Genomic DNA, 16,938 nt, shown 5'->3' with positions numbered 1-16,938 from the left:
TTTACATAAATCATAAGTACTATTAAGGCCATATAAAATTGAAATCTTGGTTCTCAGGCCCGCGCGCATCCGTTTTGAGGTAGCCGCATTGCCGATTTTATTGTATTTTTGATAAAATAAAAAGTTGGTGTTGCGGAGACCAATCCGGGAAAAAAAATTCCGACCTCATTTGTTTCGTAGTTTAGTATTCAAATATCACTTCTGGTAGCCATTTACAATGAGATTTTGGCTACTTCGTTTGAAAATACATTCGAGGACATTACCTACGATGTTTACACGCTGTTAAGCAATGGATAAAGCAGAAATTTTGACCAGAAATGGAAAGTATATCTGTGATTAAAAAATTATCTTTAAGTTAAAGAAAAATTAAAATTAAAAAAAATACCTCCCTCATCTACTTTATTGCCAATAAAATGAAAAATAAAATGCCGCCCTCCCGCATCTGTTTTGGAGAAAATTGGCCTGAGAACCAGGGAATTAAATTTAGATAGCCTAATTTTACTTTCTTATAGTAAAACAAGTAAGAACCAGAAGTCTCTGTCGAGACTGTAGCTCTACTGGTTTGTACTTATAACAAAGGATGAGAAAAGAAGCCATTGCCATCAGACCAAAACTGTAGGATGACTAGCGTTTTAAAGGAATTTCAAAGAAAATTCAATTTTGAGTAACCATGGCAACATCGTTCATCGAAATTAAAATCCAATGCACTATTTTATGTATCTTAGTGTAGTCTACTTGTGTGCCAAGTAATATTGAAATCAAATAAAAACTGTAGGAGGAGTAGCGTTTTAAAGGAATTTCAAAGAAAATTCTATTTTTAGTAACCATGGCAACACCGTTCATCGAAATCAAAAACCGATGCACTATTTTATGTATCTTAGTGTAGTCTACTTGTGTGCCAAGTTATATTGAAATCAGACCAAAACTGTAGAAGGAGTAGCGTTTTAAAGGAATTTCACAGAAAATTCTATTTTTAGTAACCATGGCAACACCGTTCATCGAAATCAAAAACCGATGCACTATTTTATGTATCTTAGTGTAGTCTACTTGTGTGCCAAGTAATATTGAAATCAGACCAAAACTGTAGGAGGAGTAGCGTTTTAAAGGAATTTCACAGAAAATTCTATTTTTAGTAACCATGGTAACACCGTTCATCGAAATCAAAAACCGATGCACTATTTTATGTATCTTAGTGTAGTCTACTTGTGTGCCAAGTTATATTGAAATTGGATCAAAACTGTAGGAGGAGTAGCGTTTTGAAAAATTGTTTACAGACGGACAGACAGACAGACGGACGGACGGACGACGGACACCTTACTATCGCATAAGCTCTTCTGGTCTCTGACCAGTAGAGCTAAAAAGAAACAAAATGATTGATTATAAATTCCATTGTCAAAATAAAAATATGAGAGTTGTTAAACTTTAACTGCATTCTATTAGCAGGCCAGATCTGGTGAGTACCTTTCCTTTGACTCTCACCTGAACTCCAGGTAGCCATTGACGACAGTGACGGCTATAAAATCCCCAGTTCCGTTAGGATACTGACTGGCAAAGGTAATAATTCCGTCATTGTTCAGAATTTTCACCCGAATCTCGAACATAAGGTCATTGTTTGGTTTGGTCCTCTGTCTCAGCTGGAGGTAAGAGCTGTTCCCAGTAAAGGAGGGCACAGAGAACTTGGCAGCTGTCAATTAAATGAGAATAAATAAAGATCAACCTGACATTCATAATATAAGGGTGAGCCTCCGACTCAGGTGAGCTTGACTTTCAATCCATGTATTAATGCATAACATTTACTGACTATTACATATAATGCCTAGTGGGTTTTTTTTTCGGAAACCCTCACTGGACAATTCAAAAATTTGTCAGTTGTAATTTCTTTTAAATACAGTGTATCTTTGAAATAAATTCGATTAATTCATCATTAGCAGAAAATCCTATGAGATTTTTATTCTACAATAGATATATGTTGATCTGTCCCACCTTTATGACAGATGGGGCCAGCTTCCTCCAGTGGACACAGACATCTTTACAGATAATCATATGAGATGTATTAATTTTTATAGTATATATATATACTGATCCTGTCTCACCTTTATGACAGATGGGACCAGCTTTCTCCAGTGGGCACAGACAGCGGTACCCCAGGGACGCGTCGAGCTGACATTGACCGTTATTTAGACAGGGACTGTCCGAGCACGGGTTTATATACGTCCTGTTATCTAGCGCCTTCTCCAGGACCTCTAGTAAAACATTCAACCACAAATTACAAACACATGCACATCATCCAATTGTCTCAGTATTAAATTTAGATACCTTTTGATACATTTCTGTACCCCTCTTACTTTTACAATCACATTATAGACATTATTCACAATTCTGTACTTCTGTACTTTTACTTTTACAATTCCATTGTAGACATTCTTTACCCCTCTTACTTTTACAGTCACATTGTAGACATTCTGTACCCCTCTTACTTTTACAATCACATTATAGACATTATTCACAATTCTGTACTTCTGTACTTTTACTTTTACAATTCCATTGTAGACATTCTTTACCCCTCTTACTTTTACAGTCACATTGTAGACATTCTGTACCCCTCTTACTTTTACAATCACATTATAGACATTATTCACAATTCTGTACTTCTGTACTTTTACTTTTACAATTCCATTGTAGACATTCTTTACCCCTCTTACTTTTACAGTCACATTGTAGACATTCTGTACCCCTCTTACTTTTACAATCACATTATAGACATTATTCACAATTCTGTACTTCTGTACTTTTACTTATACAATTCCATTGTAGACATTCTTTACCCCTCTTACTTTTACAGTCACATTGTAGACATTCTGTACCCCTCTTACTTTTACAATCACATTATAGATATTCTGTACTCCTCTTACTTTTACAGTCTGTGTCGTCCAGGGTACTGATAAATCCCGCCTTACAGCGACATACTCCCATGTGACACTCGCTGTTGTTAGCAATACAGTCATGTCTGGCAAAACAGATATCCTTGATTTTCCCTGTAGTTTAAAATAAAAGACATCATGAAAGTGATGAGTAAACATGTCTCTTCAATTCTACCTCTCCAAAGCCTTTATTTTCTTTTATCTAAAATGCACTTAAGATCAAGATGATTCATTTTCTAATCAACAGTATCATTGTACATATTCCCCAAAAAACATGGATCCACAGTTCATGCCTACGTGAGGATAGAGAAATTTGTGTGGGTATCTTTGATGCTCTGGCTTCTGTGCTGAATGAAAATTTAATGCTAACACCTCCTGTGAATATAAGAATGTGAAGATGGTGGAATTCAATTTGACTCTTGTGAAGATATATACAAGATATGTGGAAAGTTTACACACATCCTATCATCAGAGAAGCTCTAGCCTTTGGTTTAGGCGAGCTAAAAACAATTTTTTTTTTGTTCTCTTTTATTTTAGCCATGTGTGGTGCAACACAGCAAACAAGGAAGGAAAATTTTGTAGACACAGTGCAGCATTTTAAATCTGCACAGTCATATAGGTGCTATATGATGGTGTAATGTGATGTAACTCAAACTAGTTCACAGGATGTTTTCCTTCAAAGGAATAGGAATGCTCATAGGTTACTACTGTATTAACAAATATTTTCTAACAACATCCTCATTGTTAAGTTTGTCAGGAATAATGAAATAAATGTAGATATTTTGTTGTTACATACTTCCTCCTACTGGTGGTCGTCTTGTTGTCCGTGTTGTTGTTCTCTGAGTGTAGTCACCAATTCGTCGTCCCGTTGTCTTTCGGGTTCGGGTATACGAGGATGGATGACTTGTGGCACTCCCTATAGAATAAAATTAGTACAAAATACCACTTCAAGTACACAATTCTTCTCTGTTTACCAAAACATTGCATGTGAACAGTCCAAAGCTGAGCTTGATTTATATAAACTTATATAAAAGTCATGAAATTTTTTTCTTATTTTCAAATATTAGGGGGTTTTTACTTCTCGTAGCTTCTTCCACATCTTACAAACAGTTGAAAAATCATCAATTTCAAATCAATAATAAAATTAAATAAATTCTACTATATTCTCCAGTTGATTGAACAATTATTTTTCTCTGTTGTCATTGAACTATTTTAAAAAAATTGTTTTATAATCTGGATGCTGCTTATTCTAATTATGGCCCTTAATAAGAACCTTACTCTAAATGCTAAATTCACAATCTGTTTTATTACACCTGTAGCTGCTAACTGACCTGTACAAGGCCCTATGTATTTAACTGTGATGTTCCTCTGTTGTTTACAACTCTCAAAAAACATGTGACATTCATTGATGTACGTCTTATCGTCCGAGCCACATATAGAGTAGCCACCCTCTGGATAAAAGAAGCAGGACAATCGATCGCAGCGACACTCGGCTCCGTAGAGCGTGTCCTGACAATACGCCCCAAACTGACACTCCCCGGCCGATCTGCTACAGCTGTGTTCAGGGTTATAAATAGCCTGCACTGAAATAATACATTAAAGTGTTGAATACCCTTGTCTATAATAAATGATATGTTAAGAAAACAAAAAATATAGATCCTCCTCCAATTCCGAAAAATTTAATGTTAAAGGTAACCTGATCCTTGCCTGCATGCCTATCTCATCATGAGGTTAATGTTTCAGTATTCTACATTCTTAAAAATCAATAAATATTGATACAATTAGATTCAGCCCTATTTAGTAGTGCACATCCCTAGACAGGAAACACACCTCTCATACAAGTTTAATTAGGGTATTCCTTGACTTATAGTCACTGGTTAATCTACCTTTTCATCTCATACTCAATTTAAAACCAGATTCAGTAGAATGTGTAACTTTCAGGGATTTCCGTTGTATAGAATCTTTCTATTAATAGACTAACCATCCTGTCCACAGACATCAAATGAGACTGGACTCTCGTCATGTTCACAAGTATCACACTTGTGACCTTTGACCCCTCGTTTACAGACACACCCACCATCGTTCTGTTTACAATCCGAGCGAGTGGAACCAAAAGGATTACAGTCACAACCTGTAGAAAACAAAATTATAATTATTACAATTTGAAAAAATAAATTACAGTCACAACCTGACAACGATATTATGGTAATACATAAAAGTTCAAAGCTGTTGAATTTTGAGACTTCACCATTATTACCTCCTTAGGTCATTATCAACAATTAATTTTTTTTAGATTTTTGGTTGAATGACATTGCTTTGATGAGATCAGGCCAAACATTGATTACAGGAGTGGAATCATCTATGATTGAGATAGCATTGCTGTCTTACACAGAAAGCGATGTATGCATTAGACATTTAGCTTTTTCCCTAATGTAAATCACTTTTTATTCTTTTTGTTCTTGTGTATATTATTTATCATCGTCTCAAGCCACGGTCCGGAGTCCGCATATATAGCTCTCTCCTACCCGTGGCTGCTTGTCACAAAAAGTGTCGTAATATGGTTAATATTTACGCCTCTCTATTGTGACGTCATATATCAGTCATTTATGCAAGTTTTGTTTCCATCGCAATCGAAATCAACAACTGACGTCAACAGTATACAAGAAATATTTCCTATACTGCGATTGGATATTGAAAGGTCGCCATAAAGTTCATCATCCGACTATGCTTTACTCGCATTGGTCAATATTTTAATGAGCTTCGAAGAATTTTCTCCTCGTTCAACCATGGCCAGATGGGAGAGCAGCGTACATTTTGGCCATGGTTTGCGACGATGATTATTTATATACAATAAAAATAACCCCAGAATTCGTGAAAATTTGGTGTTATTCATAAATACCAAACTTTTTGCAAAAATAAGTTGTGGAGAGGATTTGATGATCTACAATGTGCTTGTAATTTATGATATAGATCGACAGTGAACTGGTTACTTACTGACACACCCCGGTGTGTATTGCTGCCGCGTCTCGGGATTGAGACCCCAGTATTCCGGCTTACATTTGTCACACTTCTGACCTCCGACCCCTGGATGGCATTCACATGCTTTGGTTTTAGGGTCACATGACATAGAGCGCGAGCCTGGACTTTTACAACCACAATCAGCTGTAAAAAGAATTTTACTTCAGTGAACCCTTTTACTACAGAAAGATCATAAAATTCAATCAAAAGAAACACTTATGAAGTTCTATAAAATGGTTAATTAACACGATGAAATAAGATAAAGGTTTACTAATTGTTTAATATTTTGGTTATTATACCATGAAAATGAAGGAATCATTGAATTTTTTTGGATTTACATGATATATATAAATTGGAAAAAAAAAACATGAAAACTGGACAAACAACATATATCATGCATGGAAACCACAGACAATATGGTAATTGTAATTTGATTGGTCAAAACCAAAACAGTAAAGTGACTCTGTAATTTGATTGGTCAAAAAAAACACAGTAAAGTAACTCTGTAATTTGATTGGTCAAATATTCTAAATAGTAATTGTCCTGACTTGAGGTCCAGCTGAAAAATATTTATAAAATACTGATGTATGATTCACATAATCAATTTAATTATCAAAAATATATCACAACTACTAATTGCTTATGAGTTAGTTTAAGTGAGCTAAATGTAGCAATGTGGTGGTTACTTACAAGGACAGCCTTTATGATCCGCGTCCTCAGCTATGGTCACCTGATCTGGACAACATCCAAATTTGGTGTCCAAGCACCCAGCGACAATATCTGATTTTTCTGTAAGAGATGGTACCAAGACAGCAAATTATCACCAAGACACTCTATTATATTAACTATATCTAACATGTTATTCATCATCGGAAACAGAGAAATGTTCAAATGCTATGGAAGAACTTCATTGTTTACCAAAAAATTTCAGTCAGATGAATCAGATTATAAATGTGACTTCTTGAACTGTGCCCAAAATGTTAATGAAATCATGTAATAACTCATTTAAAATGAATTCAAAGTGTAGGATATTGTTGTACGATATAATGATGTGAAATTATCATGAATCCAAGGCTATATCCAAAAGGTTACTTAGAATTGAAATGTTCATTGTTTGGGCCTCAACTTTTTGTATGATACCAATGGACTTAAACTTATGTATGGTTTTGTAACTTAACAATGAATTCAGGAGTGTGTAAGCAGGGATGTTCGCTTACCTTCGTGGCAGCATTTGCCATATTTAAGATGACAGTAGCTTATGGGGGGACACAGTTCTGATGAACAGTTATAATCCCGGCCTGTTACTGGGTTCACAAGAGCAGTGCTACCATCACAAGCCTCCTCTAGTAAATCTACAAGCATATAAAGTTGGCAAATTACTCCTTCAATATAAAGAATATATAAAAATAGCTTCAAGTAACAAACAAATCTATAACCTGCAATATACAATATCTACAAAAATATAGTCTATCTTCCAGCTAGCTTGAACAAGTCTTTTTAACTACATAACTTGAATTTAAAAAAAAATTATATACCACATTTATCTCAATTCAAAGAATTAAGTTTATATTTATATTTATTCTAATTCAAAGTTGAATGCAATTAATATGTTCCATTAATGCTTAACAATTTATCACTTTCAGCATCTTATTTTATCATGTTACTCCATCTGCTCCACACACACATAACCTATTTTTTACAGTTACTGGTCGATTTTGCAGACAGCCAAGCTCCAGTTTATCTCAGTGGTCCATCATTATCACTAATTCTCTTTAATACCTGCAATATACCCCCCTACCACTGATCATTCTTGTTATTTGACCTACCATTGCCACAGTTTTCTGGATTCACGGCTACAATAGATTTGCCGGCTTTACACGCTGCTTCTTCCATTTCACACTGGTTCCCGTGGGTCTGTCCATCTGATCCACACACAGGATCTCTACAAGGTCAAATATCAGAAATAGTTTCAAACATAGTTTAAGGGGGCCGACTATAGTTTTATTGTGTGAAAACTACAATAGCGAAACTCTTCATTTTTATACCATATATAGCTTACATTAACTTCAGTGTACATGCAAAGTTTGGGGGAAATCTACTGTCCAGGTATTTTTGAGGGACCGTCTCAAAATACAGGTACATTTACTATAGGATTATATAGAAAAATGCCAATTTTTAGCACTTTAAAACAAACAAGAAATCTGTGAGCCAATGCTCACTAGTAACACCCCCGCTCTGACGTAAACAAGGAATCTGTGAGCGAATGCTCACTAGTAATACCCCCGCTCTGATACGAATGTGCGCTTTTATGTGAATAATTATACACGTGTTAAGTTAAAGAAATGTAACTTTTTAAGTATTTATTTTCATTTAAGGTAAATTCTTTATCATCATTAAAGTTTATGCAGAAAGTATCTGTAAAAATACATAGAAACCAAAGCATCTTGTTAGAACTATATATATATACCGATATTGTGTTGAGAAAAATGCGACGAAAATTTGTTATGTATAAAACAGACAGACGGACGGATAAACAGGAAGTTGACATCAGATTTAAACAAAAATGAATCCCACCGTATGACATGCCTTGGCAAAGATTGTGCTAAAATTTCAGTCATCTGCGATGAACAGTTGCTGAGAAAAATGTGACGAAAATTTGTTATGTATAAAACAGACAGACGGACGGATAAACAGGAAGTTGACATCGGATTTGAACAAAAATGAATCCCACCGTATGACATGCCTTGGCAAAGACTGTGCTAAAATTTCAGTCATCTGCGATGAACGGTTGCTGAGAAAAATGAGACGAAAATTTGTTATGGACGGACAGACGGACGGACAGACAGACAGACAGACAGACACACAAGGGTAAAACAGTATACCCCCCTCTCCTTCGGAGCGGGGGTATAATAAGCACTATCATGTTAATATACACAAGTTCAATTACAGGCAGTTGCACAGAAAAATATGAAGTTGACATTAGATTCATATCAAAATTAATCCCACCATATGGCATGCCTCAACAAAGAGTGTAATAAAATTTAAAGCATCTGCTATGAATAACTAATGAGAAAACTGCGACGAAGATTTGTTATGTATGAAACGGACAGACAGGCAGACAAATAGGAAGTTGATCTCGGATTTGAACAAAAATGTATCCCACCATATGGTATGCCTCAGAGAAGATTGTTTTAAAATTTCAAGCATCTACAATGAGTAGTTGCTGAGAAAACTGCGACGAAAATTTGTTATGTATGAAACGGACAGACGCACAGACAAACAGGAAGTTGACATCGGATTTGAGCAAAAATGTATCCCACCATATGGCATGCCTCAGAGAAGATTGTGTAAAAATTTCAAGCATCTACGATGAGTAGTTGCTGAGAAAACTGCGACGAAAAATTTGTTTCGGACGGACACACAGACAGACAGACACACAAGGGTAGAACAGTATACCCCCCTCTCCTTCGGAGCGGGGCTATAATTATACAAAACTACAATAGACATTTTGTTCAAACTATAATATTTGATGAGTAATACTATATTATACAATATATGTAAGAAACACAAAATTCTACCATCTTGTTACCAGAGGGGGCATCTCAAAATGCAAAAAATCAGCAAATTTTACTATTTTCATAGAGTATTACAAAATATGAGGTACACAATGGATTTACATGAAAACATAATAAAAATATTGGAGATGTTCTCAAATCTTTTATATTTTAAATTTCAAGAGCGTATGTTTATTACTTTTTCTTTAATATTATTTTTATTACCCCTTTCTTTAAGAGCTACAGATTATCATAACGTCAACAAGAGGCCCATGGGCCACATCGCTCACCTGAGCACTACTGTGGCTAGGAAAAAGTAGAAATTGGTTTATTATTGAAAAGTTTAAATCCAAAAGTAGTCCCATGATAAATCATGGCTTTGCTACCCCTGCGAGGTGAAATTCATAATTTCAGGAACTTTTATGAATCGTTCATGAACATTCATGATGTGTTCATGACTGGTTCATGACTGGTTCATAAAGATGGTTCATGAACTTTATTCATGAATATATTCATAAAATGTAGTTCATGAACAAATGATGAATATATATGAATATTGGTAATTTTCATTTTAAAGACAGAAAAAATGTAGAGTTCAAGGTATTATGAATGTTCATGAATTTTCATGAAGACTAAAATAATTGACAAAAATGATTGACAGAAAACACTCAATACTTTCATAATACAATTCTTTCACCATCTGAAACAAGAGGCCCATGGGCCACATCACTCACCTGAGAAGCTTTGACCATTCTGTTCTTTACCAGATTTCCCCCATGTTATACATAATGCATCCCCACCCTACCCCACTGATCATAATTTAGACATTTTGAAATCTACACTACCCCATGATCCTTCCATGGGCACATATGTTTCAGCTTTTTTGGCCCAGTGGTTCCTGAGAAGAAGATTTTCAAAGATTTTTCCTATATATTTCTATGTAAAACTTGGATTCCCCATTGTGGCCCCGCCCTTCTCCCGGGGGTCATGATGTGAACAATTTAAAATCTACACTATACCAGGATGCTTCCTCATAAGTTTCAGCTTTTCTGGCCCAGTGGTTCTTGAGAAGAAGATTTTCAAAGATTTTTTCTATATATTTCTATGTAAAACTTGGATTCCCCATTGTGGCCCCGCCCTTCTCTCGGGGGTCATGATTTGAACAATTTAGAATCTACACTACCCCAGGATGCTTCCACATAAGTTTCAGCTTTACTGGCCCAGTGGTTCTTGAGAAGAAGATTTTTTAATGACCCAACCCTATTTTTCTCTTTTCTTGATTATCTCCCCTTGCGAGGGGATATGTCCCTTCATTTTAACAATTTAAATTCCCCTTCACCCAAGGATGCTTTGTACCAAGTTTGGTCAAAATTGGCCCAGTGGTTCTTGAGAAGAAGTCGAAAATGTGAAAAGTTTACAGACGGACGGACAGACAGACCGACAGACAGACGACGGACAAAATGTGATCAGAAAAGCTCACTTGAGCCTTCGGCTCAGGTGAGCTAAAAATAAATCATGAAATCTCTAAACATTTCGTGTTTTTATTTGATTTTAATTAAACAAACACTGCATCACCATTGACAGCATTTTTTTTCAAATTCATTACTTGTGTTTCTTCATAATTTAAATTAAACAGTTATATTCATCATAATGTGCTTTAATTAATGTCGTTTTTCATCAAACAACTTTGTTCGACCGAATTTTCTCTAACATAAAACTTTAAACAAGTTGTTGGAAAATGAAACATTCTGGAAAATGAACTTTGTGAGCTTCGTAAAAAACGTTTTATATATTTATTAACAACTAAAAAATTATATCACTTGTCTGTACTGTACCGTATTATTCCTGGATCGAAACGCTATATACACATTTCAATTTTGGTGCAGTTAAAATGTCAAAAGTTTCCCTTGCTTCGTGCGTAAATGATAGAGCACAGACTGCATGGTTGTAAAGTATCTATGACATAATCCACATTCATATTTTGTAGTTTTAATTCTCCTATGCGTCTTCACAGCTCAGAATATTCTGTCTGAGGGTGAGAGATTGTTATTATCATGTCCTAGGAGGCCGCCATACTTGCTATACGAAACTAAAAGTCAATACATACATGTATAATTCATGACGTAAAAATTTCGAATTCTTCATTGATAAAACTTATTTTGATATAAACAAGAGGCACACGGGCCTTATAGGTCACCTGAGCATTATTCAACAACTTTCCAGTTATTGAATTTGATTCATGTTTTAAGCCAGATGCTATATGGCATTCACAATTTTGAAAGAGGCACCATTGATCATCATAACAATACACTTAGCAGTTGCTTAGCTTGGTTACTGAATACCCATACACAAGGTAGGGGAACAAAAATGCATTCCAACTAATCAATAATATTCAGCAATAATCAGTAGTGCCCCTAACACTGTGACATAAACCCCTGATCCTAGGTCCACACATTGCACAAATTTTAAAAAGGCACCCTTAAAATTGCTTATCAAAAAATAAATAAATGTTTTATAAATACAAAGGAGCAGATTTCAAACAATTAATTCATTTTCAGTATATAAGTAAAGCCCCCCCCTGACCTTTGGGCCTTGAAATTCACAATTCTGGAAGATTAGGGCCCTTGCTCATCATCACTATATAGGTAGTTCATCTGCCTGCTTCATATCCAGAGACAGAGAAGAAAATTTTCAAAGATTTAATGTATTTTCACTATATAATCAATTAAACCCCGCCCTAACACTGAGAACCCCTGACCCTGGGGCCATAAAATTCATAATTTTAGAAGAGGCATTCTTGCTCACCATAACTATGTACTTAGTTAATTTAATTTCTAGGAGCAGAGAAGAAGATTTTCAAAGAATTCATGTATTTTCAATATATAATCTATAGAGCCCCACCCCAACACCAGAATCCCTGACCCTGGGACCATAAAATTCATAATTTTAGAAGAGGCATTCTTGCTCACCATAACTATGTACTTAGTTAATTTAATTTCTAGGAGCAGAGAAGAAGATTTTCAAAGAATTCATGTATTTTCAATATATAATCTATAGAGCCCCACCCCAACACCAGAATCCCTGACCCTGGGACCATAAAATTCACAATTTTGGTTGAGGCACTCTTGCTCATCATAACTATGTACTTAGTTAGTTTATTTAATATCTAGGAGCAGAGAAGAAGATTTTCAAAGAATTCATGTATTTTCACTATATAATGTATAGAGCCCCGCCCCAACACCAGAACCCCTGACCCTGTGACCATAAAATTCACAATTTTGGTTGAGGCACTCTTGCTCATGATAACTATGCACTTAGCTAGTTTATTTAATACCTAGGAGTAGAGAAGAAGATTTTCAAAGAATTCATGTATTTTCACTATATAATCAATAGAGCCCCCCCCCCCCCCCCCCAACACCAGAACCCTTGACCCTGGGGCCATAAAATTCATAATTTTGGTTGAGGCACTCTTGCTCATGATAACTATGCACTTAGTTAGTTTATTTAATACCAATGAGCAGAGGATAAGATTTTCAAAGAATTCATGTATTTTCACTATATCATCAATAGAGCCCCCCCCCCCCAACACCAGAACCCTTGACCCTGGGGCCATAAAATTCATAATTTTGGTTGAGCCACTCTTGCTCATCATAACTATGCACACTTAGTTAGTTTATTTAATACCTAGGAGCAGAGAATAAGATTTTCAAAGAATTCATGTATTTTCACTATATAATCAATAGAGCCCCCCCCTTTACACCAGAACCCTTGACCCTGGGGCCATAAAATTCACAATTTTGGTAAAGGCACTCTTGCTCATTCATAACCATGTACTTAGTTAGTTTATTTAATACCCAGGGGCAGAGAAGAAGATTTTCAAAGAAATCATGTATTTTCACTATATATAATCAATAGAGCCCCACCCTAACACCAGAACCCCTGACCCTGGGGCCATAAAATTCACAATTTTGGTAGAGGCACTCTTGCTCATCATAACTATGTACTTAGTTGGTTTATTTAATACCCAGGAGCAGAGAAGAAGATTTTCAAAGAAATAATGCATTTTCACTATATACTAATTTAGCCCCGCCCTAGCACTAGAACCCTTGACCCCAGGGCCATGAATTTCATAATTTTGGTAGAGGACTCAATGCTGATTACAATCATGCAAACAGTTTGACTGCTTGATGTCCAGGAGTAAAGAAGAAGATTTTTAAAGATTGCATTAATTTTAGTAGTTTTGGTCCCACCCCTCAGGCCCCAGGGGGGCAGGGATCATGAAATTCACAATTTTTATTCCCCTTCACCCATAGATGCTTTGTGCCAAATTTGGTTGAAATTGGTTCAGTGGTTGCAGAGAAGAAGTTGAAAATGTTCAAATGTTAACACACGACGCACGACGGACGACGACAGACGAAAACGGATAGCAATAGGTCACCTGAGTTTACTCAGGTGACCTAAAAATTGTATTTTCAGTGAAAAATTATTCAGATAGTGTTTGTAATTTTTTTTAAACAGAAATCTTGGAAATTTGAAACTAACGTATTTTTTAGCTCTACCGTACATTTTTGAATAGGCGCATATGGAACGCCATCACTGCCTTATAGCATACAACTTTGCATTTATTATGTCAATTTATCATTACGTGATGTGAACATATCTTTACGTTATGTCATTTTTTATGATATGATGTGAAAATATCTTAACATCATGTCAATGCTGCATTACATGAAGTAAATACATTCTTTTTTTATGTCAGCACTTCATAACTTGAAGTAAAAAATCCATTTTGTTAAGTGATTATGTGTTTACATTGTGTTAAAACTTTATTACGTGAAATGAATGTTTCTTTACATCATTTCATTTCTTTAATATGCGAGGTCAAAATTGCATTACGTCAAGCAAATTGTGTTTTATAATTAAACTTATCATTACATAAAGTCAAAAATCCATTCCTTTTTGAGAGTGTATATTTCTGTTATATCAAAGCATTATTACGTGATATGGATTTATCTTTATTATACGTCGGGAGCATCATGATGTTAGGTGAACACATCTTACCTTCATGTCAGTGCTTTATTACGTGGTGTAAAAAGTGTATAACATAATGTGAACATATCTTTATATTATATCAACACTTTATTACATTATGGCAAAACTCCATTCCGTGATGTGGATATATAATTACGTTATGTCAACCTTTTCTAATGTGATTTATAAACATCTTTATATTGTGTTAACTCTTCATCATGTTGATTCCAAAAGTTCATTACCTGATGTAAAAATACATTTTCATTATCTCAAAGCTGTATATCTGATATATAATGAATGTTGACGACTGTGTTTTAATGACTGGTAAGAGAAAGGGGGGGGGGGGGGGGGGGGGGGGGGGGGGCTCCTCATTGATTAGGACGAATTTCAGGCACATCATTTTCCCATATATAACTTTACTACAGAAAATGTAATGTTCTTGGAAAGCACAGCCCCATCTCCACTTTTTTTTAAAGAATAGTCCACTACGGGTAATGTAGTATACTTGAAAAAAAAATTAGGACTGTTTTTTGTTTCGAGTAGAATTTTTTTTCTGGCTGACCTCCCCTTTCAAAGAAGATGCTACGTCACTGGAATTAGTAATTTTTTCAACCATTCCAGTGCCAGAATTTTATTACAAAAATCTATATATCAGTCTAAATCAGTTGAATATGCCTTAGCAAGCATGCATGGGCACATATCAGTGGCGGATATGGGAATCTTGAACAAGGAAGGGGGAGGGTATATGGTTGGAGACCAAAGGGGAGGGAGAGAGAGAAGCTCTTAGGCTTTATAGTTTTATAGAAAAAAAGTTTTCAACTTAATTCAGCTAATCTTACGCAATGTCCTACAAAGTAACACCAATAAAAATTAATTTATTAATCTTATGTATATTTTGGTCACTAAAGATGGAAGGACAGGATTCCTGCCCCCAACCCACCGTTGCACGTTTGTTATACGGTGTGTTAACACTTTTTAAAATAAAAAGGAGAGGTAGAGACTGATAAAAACATATGACAATGTTCTTAATAAGATAAGAAGTTTAAGACTTCTATAAAAAAAAATTCAATATGAAAATAAAAAAAATGCTGCTCGACTCATAATATTTGATTTATTTGATTATCAGATTAAAGTAAACGCCATTGAAATTAATTCACAGTCGCAGTTTGAAGGCTTTGCGCTGCACGTTTCAAGATTGTCAATCGTTTGTCGCTTTATGTTTTCATTTAATATGCCATTCCCAAATCGCCGAGAATTTCTTCTACGACTGTTTTCTTTCCCGCCATTTTTAGTGCCTGCATGCGGAACACGGAAAATACGTTATGCTCATATAAAGGCCGAGGATACCCGTGTTCGCATAACGTAATAGTGAATCGACATAATGTAGAAGAGTGCGCACAGTATAACATGAGCTTTCCACACCTGATCAATATGAAAAAGCCTAAGATACACGTATTCTGACAAGAGGCTGAGCATTTTTGACACATTGTAAAGACACAATGACATAACGTAATAACGATTTGTTAAAAAGTAAGGGCAAATTCACATCATGAAATTGATTCACGTCGTCATGTTGCATATTGATGACATAAGGTAGTAAAAGAATTGACCACATGTGACAATTTTTTGACATCATGTAATGAAATTCTGACATCGTATCATAGCGACTTGATATCAAATTAAGATAAATTCACATCATGTAATGAACTACTTAGACCAAATAGTAGAGAGTGCACATAATGTACGTAATACTGAGTTGAAATTATATAAATGTATCTTAACACCACGTAAAAATCTTTTGACATAATGTCACAAAGAGCTGATATAATGCAATGAAAGATTGATGCAATATAATTGAAGTGTTAGTAAATGTCATAAAAAAGTTAACATAATGTAAAAGAAAGTTGTCGCAATGTAATAGTAGTGTGTGTAAATGTCATAAAGAGTTGACCTAATGTAATAGAAAGTTGAGATAATGCAATAGTAGTGTTAATAAATGTCACAAAGAGATGACATAATGTAATGGAAGGTTTAGACAATGCAATAGTAGTGTGGGCTAATGTCATAGAGTTGACATAATGTAATGGAAGGTTGAGACAATGCAATAGTAGTGTGGGTTAATGTCATAAAGAGTTGATATAATGTAATGGAAGGTTGACACAATGCAATAGTAGTGTGGGTTAATGTCATAAAGAGTTGATATAATGTAATGGAAAGTTGACACAATGCAATATAGTGTGGGTTAATGTCATAAAAAGTTGACCTAATGTAAAGGAAAGTTGACACAATGCAATACCAGTGTGAGTAAATGTCATAAAGAGTTGACATAATGTAATGGAAGGTTGACGCAATGCAATCGCAGTGTTCTGCTATAAGGCAGTGACGGCGTTCCATAGGCGCAAACTTGAAAACGC

The 16,938-nt window shown here is 35.2% G+C and overlaps 1 protein-coding gene across 1 annotated transcript in view; it reads right to left on the bottom strand.

The window, feature by feature from the left end:
* Nucleotides 1-16,938, bottom strand: part of LOC134272320 (agrin-like) — a 103,173-nt gene that overhangs the window by 18,997 nt on the left and 67,238 nt on the right. Inside the window, exons 15-24 of the mRNA XM_062754566.1 lie at nucleotides 7,766-7,881; nucleotides 7,157-7,291; nucleotides 6,630-6,728; nucleotides 5,916-6,083; nucleotides 4,903-5,052; nucleotides 4,253-4,504; nucleotides 3,718-3,837; nucleotides 2,913-3,035; nucleotides 2,094-2,243; nucleotides 1,480-1,684 (exon numbers count right to left, since the gene is read on the bottom strand). Coding sequence (XP_062610550.1) covers nucleotides 1,480-1,684; nucleotides 2,094-2,243; nucleotides 2,913-3,035; nucleotides 3,718-3,837; nucleotides 4,253-4,504; nucleotides 4,903-5,052; nucleotides 5,916-6,083; nucleotides 6,630-6,728; nucleotides 7,157-7,291; nucleotides 7,766-7,881 — 1,518 coding nt within the window. The remainder of the gene's footprint in view (nucleotides 1-1,479; nucleotides 1,685-2,093; nucleotides 2,244-2,912; nucleotides 3,036-3,717; nucleotides 3,838-4,252; nucleotides 4,505-4,902; nucleotides 5,053-5,915; nucleotides 6,084-6,629; nucleotides 6,729-7,156; nucleotides 7,292-7,765; nucleotides 7,882-16,938) is intronic.

The sequence above is a fragment of the Saccostrea cucullata genome, unplaced genomic scaffold, assembly GCF_032062105.1.
Source record: "Saccostrea cucullata isolate Sc308-1 unplaced genomic scaffold, CSIRO_AGI_Scuc_v1 ctg922, whole genome shotgun sequence".
NCBI lineage: Eukaryota > Metazoa > Mollusca > Bivalvia > Ostreida > Ostreidae > Saccostrea > Saccostrea cuccullata.
Note: the sequence above shows the minus strand (reverse complement) of the source record. Positions and strands in the feature narration are given on the sequence as shown.